This window comes from Pundamilia nyererei, unplaced genomic scaffold (assembly GCF_000239375.1).
Source record: "Pundamilia nyererei isolate P.nyererei 1_Seehausen unplaced genomic scaffold, PunNye1.0 scaffold00004, whole genome shotgun sequence".
Classification (NCBI taxonomy): domain Eukaryota; kingdom Metazoa; phylum Chordata; class Actinopteri; order Cichliformes; family Cichlidae; genus Pundamilia; species Pundamilia nyererei.
The window spans coordinates 6,043,508-6,054,597 of record NW_005187405.1 but is presented as its reverse complement, the minus strand read 5'-3'; the positions used below and the strand labels follow the sequence as shown (position 1 = coordinate 6,054,597).

The 11,090-nt window shown below is 42.1% G+C and overlaps 1 protein-coding gene across 1 annotated transcript in view; it reads right to left on the bottom strand.

Moving 5' to 3' along the window:
• Positions 1-428: 428 nt before the first annotated feature.
• The window catches only part of arhgap21b (Rho GTPase activating protein 21b), a 36,630-nt gene continuing 25,968 nt past the window's right edge, over positions 429-11,090 (bottom strand). Inside the window, exons 10-22 of the mRNA XM_013911572.1 lie at positions 10,667-10,836; positions 10,269-10,568; positions 9,507-9,562; positions 9,291-9,379; positions 9,002-9,144; positions 8,620-8,778; positions 8,417-8,495; positions 8,230-8,303; positions 8,038-8,127; positions 7,740-7,907; positions 7,374-7,479; positions 3,656-3,687; positions 429-3,546 (exon numbers count right to left, since the gene is read on the bottom strand). Coding sequence (XP_013767026.1) covers positions 1,984-3,546; positions 3,656-3,687; positions 7,374-7,479; positions 7,740-7,907; positions 8,038-8,127; positions 8,230-8,303; positions 8,417-8,495; positions 8,620-8,778; positions 9,002-9,144; positions 9,291-9,379; positions 9,507-9,562; positions 10,269-10,568; positions 10,667-10,836 — 3,029 coding nt within the window. The 3' untranslated portion in view covers positions 429-1,983. The remainder of the gene's footprint in view (positions 3,547-3,655; positions 3,688-7,373; positions 7,480-7,739; positions 7,908-8,037; positions 8,128-8,229; positions 8,304-8,416; positions 8,496-8,619; positions 8,779-9,001; positions 9,145-9,290; positions 9,380-9,506; positions 9,563-10,268; positions 10,569-10,666; positions 10,837-11,090) is intronic.

Below are 11,090 nucleotides of genomic sequence, written 5' to 3'. Positions count from 1 at the left end.
TGCAGTAAAATGAACACAGTTCCTGCTTAAACATTGTTCATTATTTTCAGAAGCTCTGTGCACAGCAGAGCATGTGCCCTTTACATCCATTACATTCCAGAGAAGCGGGACATTTCTACAGCCAATATCTGCAAAACTGGATAACTTGCACTAAAACAATGCAGACAGCTAAACAGCAGCAGAAGGAAAACATGGTGAGTTTGTAGTGAGCGGCCCAATTAAAAGGCACATTTCAGACAAATGTTTTAATGCTACATGATTAGGATTAAATGTAATCATTAATATTGATTCATACTTAAAATGATTTGAGAGCTTAAACATATTCACAACTATTTAAGTTGCATTTTCCCCTTTTAAAAAGATTTCAGTGCCCAATCTCACTTCCATCATACAAAGTGGTGAAGAGGGGGGGTAAGAAAGCAAAAATCGATATTTGCCATTGACAAAATTTTATTTCCAGTGTTTCAGGAGTCTGTGCACACCCCCTTACAATCAAGAGGAACACTGCACTGATACAAACAATCCAGCTCAATGAAGTGCCCTCCTCCTGCAGGGAACCTCTCATCACAGAGAAGTACCAAACTGCCCACAACACCCACACAGGCCTCGAGATAATCATCCTCATCATCGCCATTGTTGTCATTTCTCAATACTGTACTTAAACTTGCAATCTGATGGAAATGAAAAATAAAGCAGCTAAAACATGGCATTTATATGTACATTTAAGTTACTTATTTTACAATGAATATTTAAAATTCAAGTTCTGTTAAAATTTAAAAAAAACAAAAAACAACAAATGAAAAAACAGGATAAAGTATGTATAAAACATTAAGACCAGAGTGGAATGCCTAAGGAATGGAAGCTCGGCATTTTCTTAACCTGTAGAATGACTGAGAGTCAACAGTAAAAATGTCATTCACAGTAACATCTTCGTGTATCTCAACAAAGACAATATGGCACCCTTAACATTTCATTGTGAGGCACTTTCTTTAGTGAAGAAAACTTGATTTTTCTGGTTCGATTACCCATTTTCTTCTTTGCCCAACTCTCTCTTCGTTGCAATCGCGGACAGACGTGTGAACTCCGAACACTAAAACATAGCTTGCATCAGAGGGCTGTTGTTCACTGCTCTTTAAACCACACAGCAGGGATGAGTATGAACTATATTTTCCATTTGCATAAGACCAGTGTCTCCTTGTCACCTTTGTACCTTTGGAAAGGCCCCTTTGACAGCAGACGGCTTGTAGGCAGGCACACGCACACGCACACGCACACGCACACACACACACAGTACCAAAAAACACAATTCAAGTACACAGAAAAATAGGGATATGTACACTTTAGAATGAAACACAAGCATCTAAAGCTTTTAGTCAGTATTACAGCAAGCATGTCTGTACATTCTTCATTTGGTTACCGACAGACTCACCGACTTTGAACACTGTAACTTTCTTTACGCAAAAATAGTTGCTCTGCAATACGAAAAATCTGCACTTTTCCACTACTTCCTATTCATCCTAAGTCAGTTCATCCTTAAAGCCACTTAGCTAAACCTTTAAACAATCTTAAATTGAGTGTTCACACTTCCTTGAACGTACTTCAGACTCGTTTCACGGGCAACAGGTCCTTTCGATCGTTAGCACATCTGGGACTTGTACTAGGAGGGTTGAAATCCTCCTCTTGGGCCATCCCAAAGTCATTTTTAATATAAAAAAAGAAAAAACAAACAAAAGCAAAATGGAAAAAAAAGATAACATTTTGTTCCATGCCTTAAACATGAGCAAGCTCAACAATTCCTGTGTGCAGTAATTCTCTTTTCACAAGCATACACACACCACTTAGACACACACGCCAGACATTTTTGTACAACATGCTCATTCACTAGACATTGGTCACACAATAGACACTACACTGACAGACTCCCATATACAGAGACACACCTGACAGACCAAAAACACACACAGCCACACGCACACACAGCTCTCACAGGTACTGATAGAAGCGCGAATGGACCACCTGGGAACTGGTGAGTTTATGTGGGTGAGCGGTGGCCGAGAGGCTCAGATTTTTGCTCTGGGGGAAGTCCCCGTTCAGCGCCTCAGCAGGATGATGTGGGGGTTCAGAAGAGGACGAGGCTCTGGGGTTCTGCTGTTCAGAGAAGTCCAGACTGACCTCGGGATTGCTGGATCGGTGGCGCTCGCGGGCGATCCAGTCCCCGATTGAGAAGTCCTGAGAGCTGCACTTAGGTTTCAGCCGGTCCACAGCTGAGAGCTCCGACCGTGAGCCGATGTGAACCTGCTGCGGCCAGTCTCCCAAGACTGACAGCTCGGCAAAGTCTCTCTGCCCGCCCATCGTGTGTCTGCGTCTGATGTTCTTCTTCTTACTGCGGCCCTCTGAGGACTGAATCCTCTGGCTGCCCACACCGAACATGTCATCCACAGACATTCGCATGCGTACCTTCAGTCTGTCTGTGATCTTCAACTTCCACGTGGGCTCTCCTTTGTCCAGCTCACTCCGGGACGCAGTGCTGAGGCTTGCGGTGGAACGACCCTTAACTGACCCCGAAGAGCGTGACGGTCCAGTGGAATCTTTATCGCTACGAGCGCCGTCCAGAGAAGACTCGCTGTTGGTTTTCTGTTGGGCGGCTTTCTTTCTTGAAAGTGTGTCGCATTCGATGAGTCTGTGTGAGGGGAGGGGTCGAAGGACTTCCTGCGGTTCTCGCTGGTCGGCTTTACCCACAGTGAACACTGACAGGTCACTCTCGCTGTCCGTCTCCATTGCCCTTCCTTCGCTGATGAGCTCGCTTCTCTCATCATCAGCATCTTCTCCGCCCCTGCTCTCAGACACAGACTGCACTTCGGGACTGAGGGTGCTGAGCTCAGCTCCAGTCAGGAAAGTCATGGAGGATGTGGTGGAGTAGTCTGAGGTAATGGAGCAAACCTCCGCTCCCAGCCCGCTGGGACACATCTCTGCTCCCAGGGCACCCACCGTCTTGCCACGCCTCATTCTGGGCACTGATGCTTGAGAGCTGGTGCTGTTCATCGTTCCGAGGTCAGACACCGTGTCATCATAGTTTGATGGCGGGTCCGTGAGAGAGGACTGGTGAACCATCGGCATGCGGTAGCTGAGGTCTGGGGAATGTGTAGGAGAGGGGTAGGGGGATCCAGTCTGAAGGTTGGAGGAAATGCGTTTTGGAGGCAGGGAGGGAGAGGGCTGTGACATTGAGCTGTTAGAAAGATATTCTTTCCTGTTGGTTTTGTCCAGCTGCTCCTCAGAACTGTTCTTTTCCTTCTCCTTCTCGCTGGTTTCATCTGTCTGCTGCTCCTCCTCCTCCTCCTCCTCCTCTTCGGTCCGACTGTGCGGGGACCACAGAGGATGCTGTTGGCTCTCCTTTGGTAGCTCCTTCTTTGTAAACACAGGGTCCAGGTCATCATCTGAACTGCTAGGCTGAACTTTTTCCTTGGGCTTCTTGCGTTTGCGGTTAACGAAGAAGGAGGAGCGAATCAATTCTTTGCTACACTGATCCTTCCCTGATCCCCACAAGCCCTGATGACACACATTAAAAATGGCATTAAAACATTAAAACTGGACTTCAGACCATAAAACTAGCTCAGACACATGAATGAGAAAACAGAAACACAAAGGAGCACATTACCTTTGATTTGGAGGTTTCACTACATGCTGAGTCTGCATTAAAAACAAGAGATTCATTAGTAAAAGTCTCACATCTTAAGGACAGTCTCAAAGCAGACAATATACAGAAAGAAGAGGCAGATTCAAAGTTTGCTCAGAGTGAAAGTGACAAGATACAATGGATTTAATGAGAGCAGTTACATGAAAGCAGATGATACAATTTGGTCAGAGAGAGAGAGAGAGCGCGCGAGAGAGAGAGAGAGAGAGAGGTGTAGCTAAGCTAAGCGGTATATGAAAAAGTGGAGACGGCAGCAGAAGAGGCCTGAGATGAATAATGAGGGGCGAGGAAGTGAGAACCTGGCGGTAAACCAAGACACAGAAAAGCAGCTCATGCTCGAGTATCGATGGATCGACGGCACATCACGAACAAACACGCCAGTCACAGAGCATCACATATAGCCACCAACCAGCTGTGGGCATTCTTTCCCAACTCAAAGACGTCACAGAGGAGAGGGAGTGATGAGTTTGCTCTGACTGAGAGACTTAAGGGGCCTGAGCTGAACAGACCAGTGAGTGTGTTTTGTGGTTGACACAACTTGCCGCGGGCAAACTTTAGTCTAACTTGCTCTTACTCCAAGCTGCATGAAATTCTACATTTCCCTCAACAAGTAGACTGTCACTATAAAAGACATAAAAAGCCAAAAACATTTGCAAGACTTTCTCTGACTCAAGTCATGCATACTGCAAGATAAGCAGGCTTTTTACAGAAATAATGCGGCCGCAGGAACTAAATGCAGGAACAAAAGAAACCAAAACAAAACAAAACTTCCAATGAATCCTGTGTGAGTTAACGCTGTATCAAAGATTTGAGATGTGGCATCTTGATTCAATAACACGGTTTTTAAAAACAGGAGGCACTGTGAGGTGTCTTTGAGTGCAAGACTTAAATTTGTCAACTACTTGTTTAAAAAAAAAAAAGAAAAAAAAAAAAAGGAAGATTTGCTCAGAACTTAATGACCATATATTTCCGATGTTGAGGGTTTTTTTTGTTTTGTTTTTAAATCAGGTTTACCTATTTATAGATTTTATTACACATTAAACTGTTCATCGCTGTGTATTCTTTAAACTGCAGAATAAATAAAACTGAACTGAAATACATTTTGTCACTGGCCTGAAACTCACTGTTTTCTAATATTCCTACAGGCATGTAAAAACATTTTGACTCTGCAGTCCAGTGAATAACCAAGTACACCCTTACTGCTTCAAATGGAATAAAAATGAACAGAAGCAGCTAGGTGGTGCTAACCGATTGCACTTTTTAAAATATCAATATGTGGTGAGCATCTGTATAAAAGTAGAAGTTTGGTAATTTGCTACCCTGGAACATTCAGGTGTTTGTTAATAAATCTCAAAACAGACAATCTTCTTATAAGCAGAATTCCCAACAAACTCATCCCAAGGCCAGACCGTGCAATGCTCTGAGAAATGCAAAAACCCCAAGAGCTACATCTAAGACTTTACAGGTCTCATAAAGTTTTAACGTATCTGAGAATAAAAAAAAAAAAACAGAAAAAGACTAAATGGGTATGGTTTTTAAGGTAGGAGTGCTGCATATGAACAAACCACAAGATTTCTGAAACAATGTTATTTAGACAGACAGGCCCAAAGTGGAGATGTTTGGACACAATGCATTTGGTGAAAACCAATAGGCAGTATATCAGCGCAAACACTGTAAACCAACTGTCATGCACAGTGGTGGAGGGATGATGATCTCGGCTTGTTTTACAGACTGTGCACCTTGCAGTCATAGAGCAGACAATGAACTCCTCTGAATATCAAAGTATTCTAAACTCAAATGTGAGGCCTTTTGTCTTGATAGCTAAAGACGAGCTAAAACTACTGGACAATGATCCAGCAGCAAATCAGGTCCTTAAGAGAGCTGTACATAAATAAACACACAAACTGAATAACGCTATGCTGCACAAAGGAGTGAGCCAAAATTCCTCCACGGTTATGTCAGAGACTGATGAAGTCTGAGAAATCTTTTTTTATTCCAAGTTATTGCTGTTATAGGTGGTTCTAAAAGCTACTGAATTATGGGCTGTACTTAGTTTTTCATATGACTGCACAGAGTCCAATAAAAACCTTTATCATATGACTAAATAATCGATTCCTACGACTCCTAAAAGTTCCCATGTTGTAACGGGACTACCACTATGATAATGCTGTTTTAAGTTAGGTTAAAATTTTGGTGTGTATTTGTGGGTGTGTCTGTGTGTGTGCAGAGCATGGTTGGGAGAGAGACATGCGGCTGTGACATTATGTTACAAGATATGAGAAAATGTTGGTCTGTAGTTGACGATGTGACATTTTAAAATACTGAAGATTTTGAAAGAATGACATCACAGACAACAAATAAAAGACAAAAACAAAAAAACACTACATCTTCCTAACGGGAACTCCATCCAGTGCTAGCTGAAAGCCTGAGTGCCTCTGCTTCAGTAAGTTGCTAACTACTACTCCACCTGGGAGGTGGCTGTGTGTGTTTTTTGTTTGTGTGTAAACGCATGTGTGCTGGGGAACATCCAGCTCAGTCCCAACACCACGACCCCCACCCTCAGACATCATGACAGATTATGCCACATGACCGGGAGAGAACCTGAGGTTGACCGTACCATGCTACTTGTCCTTGCGATCAGCTTAAGAAACAACAAGAGACAGCAGAAGGGCTTTCAGAGAGAGAACAGCAGCATCGCTCTGTATGCCCTCATTTTAGGGTATTGGTTTAAATATGAGACGTGCACACCACAGGAAAAATGACAAACATCGACTTCTCTTTCTTTCTTTTTTATCTTTTTTCCTCCTTTCGCCCAAATTTAAAAGAGCTGCGGGTTTCTGCAGACTAGGCAGCTACACTGGGCACAACACTCGTCCTTCTTCCTACAGTCCCAGCTGTCCATCACTGACAAAACAGAGTCCATCAGTGACATCATCGAGTGATAGACGCCGCCCACTTGGCCTGTGTCAAGATTGGGTAATGTGTGAGTGCTGGACAGGGATAAGGGAGAAAAACAACACACTACACACAGAAGGGCACAGGTCAGAAGGGTTAAAACTTCCATTGTTTCGTTTTGTTTGTTAGATTTTCTTTGGGAAAGAACATGCCGGGATTATGTGAGAGACGAGGAGGAGGGGAAGAAAAGAACTGAAAGAAAAGGAGTCGTCGTCTCAACACAGGTAAAGCACAGGGAGAAAAAAATGACTTGAGCAAGAAAAGAAAAAGAAAAAAGAAGAATAAAGCAAAGAAACGAACAAAAACAAAACTTGAGGACAGTTTAATTTTGGGCAAATAAACATCAACATCCAAACAAAACAGACTTTTATCCCAAAAAATAAACTAAATGATTGCAAGGCATTTTTCAACAATTTTCCAGTGGCTGAAGTGCAACATTGCATCCACTGAAAAGTTACTGAAAAAAACAAAACAAAACTTGCTTTAACAGAAACAAATAAAACTTGGCTGTTTAGTATTCGCTTAAAGCATATGAACTGAAAAACAAGGGATGGTGCTCGTACTTTTAGCATTTGCAATTGACACTCTACCAGCATTTAATCTTAAATAGGTCTTTACCACACAACTCTTTTAATCTACTATAATCTTAAGGAAAAATATTAATGCTGCTATGGCAGAAATTTGCTGTGCTGATGCTGAAGTGTGAAAAACACTGCTGCTAAGTTACCTGAGACTTCGCCAGGAGAGGGTGCAGTCCGCCCAATGTTGGAGAGCAGGTGGTCGATATTGGGCACAGGCTGAGACTGCACTGTACTTTCCTGCTCCGCTGTGGTCTGGAGCAACATACGGAAGGAAAAGAGTAAAAAGTAACTTAACACAATGCAAAAAATAGGGTTTCTATCTTCTATTGTAAAATAAAATCTGGGTTTATGACATGTGCAAGTTGTTCAATTCTATTTTTACATTTTAAAGGTAATCCATAAACACTGTAGCTGCATGTCTTCAAAATCAACAACTAAACTGATCCACAGAACTGATAGACCCTTCATTTAATTTCCATCGAATAAAATAAGGAAAAAGAAATGCTACATACAACAGGGTCCTCGTCACCATCATCAGCGAAGAACCAGTCAAACTGCTGAATAAGGTTCTCGACTATCTTGCACTGGTCTGGCATGTGGTTAACCATGTTAGTCATGTTGTCCTCAGAGGTTCTGACCAGGGTAGGGCCAAACACGATAGCTAGATTACGAGGCTCCATCTAAATAGATACAAGGTAAAAGTCACATTTAATGACATAATCCTCAGAGACACTGGATTAGCACAGGATTGAACGCACTGCATGGTGTTAACTAACGGCATTAACACAGAGATCCTGTTGATGCTCATACCTTGTTCTTTTCACAGTTGTCAGAAACTCTTTTGAGGTGAGCACAAAGGAATTTCAGAGTTTCATAGTGATGAATTGGCAACTCACGGATCTGGAGGAAATGACCAAACAGGGGGCCAGTGCTCAGGATGAGGAGAATGCTTTATGGTAATAACTGTTCAACTAGGTTCCTCATATTTGATCTTTCACTCACCAGCCTCTTGAGCTCCTTTAATCTCTCCACTGAGTCTTCTATTCTGCTGGCTTCTATAAAATCTGCATACTTTTCTGTGAACAGATCCAGAAAACCTCAACTTACAATTGCAAAAAGAATAACCGCACAGGAAAAACGACATTATCCCAGAGATTTTGCAATGTATTCTTTATGACTTTAGTCTTACCATTTGTAAACAGAGGTTCTGGAAGTTTTCTGAAAAAGGACTTCAATAAACTACTGATGACGTTAAGGTCCCGCCATTTCTGCAGAGTAGATCAAGGCAGCTTCAGGTTAATGCAGTTCTTGCAGTACGAATCAATCACAGTGCAAAGATGTTGTCAGGGAAGTGGTGCGCTGTACTGTGCAACCTGACTGTCAGTCACTCACGTCTTCCTGGATGTCGATGTCATTCATGCCTTTGCTGTTGAGCTCCTCCTGCATGCTGGAGATGGCAGCGTTGTTCCCAGGGACCCTGTAGATTCCTGTGTACTCCAGACCTCGCTCCTCCACAACCTTGCAGCACACCTCCACGATGAGAGGAACATTCTGCACAAATTACATAAGAAGAAAAAAAAAAAAATCAACAGCATGAACCATATCGATCAATGACACCACACACTGTTAGCTCCAGTGAATGAGTGATTCAAAGTGGATGTAAAGATGCATTTTATTTGTCTGGAAGAAACACATTTCATCTTCATCTGAATGATAATGAGCCCATCTTTAAAAAAACAAAACAAAAAAACCTGTAGAAACACAGCAGACCCACCTCGTTACTTTGTGCAGATGGACAATCATCAAGTCGGACACCAAAAGTGATGCCAGCTGGAGTCTTTTTCTCAAATGGCTTCCTTATGATCCCTGGAATGGCAATTTTCCAAGTACCTCTGTCCCGTGGTGGACTGGACTCATCTGACAGGTCAAACGTATACAAATTGAGGTTACATGCACTCTAACGACACTTAATGACACACCTTAACATTAAAAACTGGCAGCTTTACTCTTCATTGCCCTCTGCTCCTCTCCAGTTTTGGGCAAATGGGGGCTATGGTTCTTACCATCTGTTTTGCCTCCAAGGAATGGCGTTTTGATGCTCAGCGAATGTCGGGCAGGCTTGGGTGAAGGTTCAGACCTGCTGCTGGGTGCACTGTTCAACAGCAAAATATTTAAAAAATACACAGTCTAAATAAGTATTACAATTAGGAGGCCATACACTTAATACTGGTAGTCCAGTATTTTGGATCCCCCTCAGGGGTCAATGTAGTCCCTCATACCTCATGTTGTATTCTTTGATCCTTCGGCTGATCAGGTCCCGACTCACAGCTGCGTTCTGTAGCGAGAACAGACATAAACAGAAGACTTTAAAATAAAAATATATTGTTTTGTAATATAATACAATTTAATTATCGAGGTTTTGCAATATTTTTGTAAATAAATATATATGATCATGTATTTATTTATTGTACAGATCAGAAAGGAACCTTACTGACTTCCTCTCAGTCTGAAATGGAAATTTCCCCTCACACCCTAACCAAGTGCCATCCGTGTTTTTTTTTGTTTTTTTTGTTCTGCCCAGGTAGAACAGGTTTCAAGTGACACCTTATTTTTGCTTTTGTTAACCATTTTGTAAATAACTGCTGTAATCCTCTCCATCTCACTGACATGTTCATTGTATTTTATTCAAAGACAAACTCTGGGTCTCTTTGTTGTTAACCTGATGGGTGTGCCGGTTGTTATTTTCAAAACTACAGCGTGCTGTAGTCTAAACTAGCACATGCTAGTGTGCTAAAAAAAATAATGAGTACTACTACAGTATTATGTTCTGACTTGATAACAATTTTTTAATTATAGGACAGAAAAGCATGAGGCCAGCCAGGAGTTGGTGCACTTTAGGAAGTTTGGGGGAAATATAATCAAACCACTTAAGCTGGCAGACAGGCTGTGAGAGATCAACTCATCATGTGGTCATAACCATCACTTGGCTCTGCATTTAAGCACACAACATTTGGTCTTACCACACACACACACACACGAACCTCTTCATCTGGGTTACTGTTTTTCTGAATGTCTTTGATCCAAGACAGCATGTCATCTCTCCCTTCTGCCTGAAACAAGTACTCGCAGTCTGAGGTGGTTAGTCGCAGCACATTCTTGCGTCTTGTATCGCTATAGGAGATGTCAATCAGACAGGCCTCGATGCTAATTCGCAGTGGTTCCTCCTCGGATTGCCCTGAAGAGCGAGACAGTGCATCTTTCTTGTCTTTGTACAGGGTCAGGGTGTGACCTTGTAAAACAGCATACATTTGCTTCCATGATCTCATTCCCCCACCAACACGCTATAAGAAAAGAAAGGAGATAGAGAGAGAAATGCTTAGAAACCATAACGTTAGTGATAGTTACAGTGTTAGATGAAGACATGAATGTAAAGAAATACCTTATTTTTATCTGTACTGAACTGCCTAAAGTTAAGCAACCCTTCTCTGGAAGAATCAGAGAAGATCACTGAAGAGGAGTCCCTTCGAGAGCCAGAATCCCCAGATGATTTATGCCCATCCAGAGCCTGCAAGTGTGAATATATGACAATTTTTTTCATGGGATTATTAGCTGAAAGAAGACGGTGACATGAACTGTGGGAAGAGTCTGAGGGTAAAATGACATGCAGCCAAGATCTCAGAGTGGATTTAGACTGGGGATGTCAGTGTCCAGGACAATATATGATATAAATATATAAACTTCTAAGGAAACCGCATTGTAAAGAATATTCTAAGTTCCCAAATTAAAAGTTCCCAAATTAAAAGAAACAAAGACTGGCATCATCTGACCATCCTGTAACTTCCAAACTCATTTCCATTTATGAT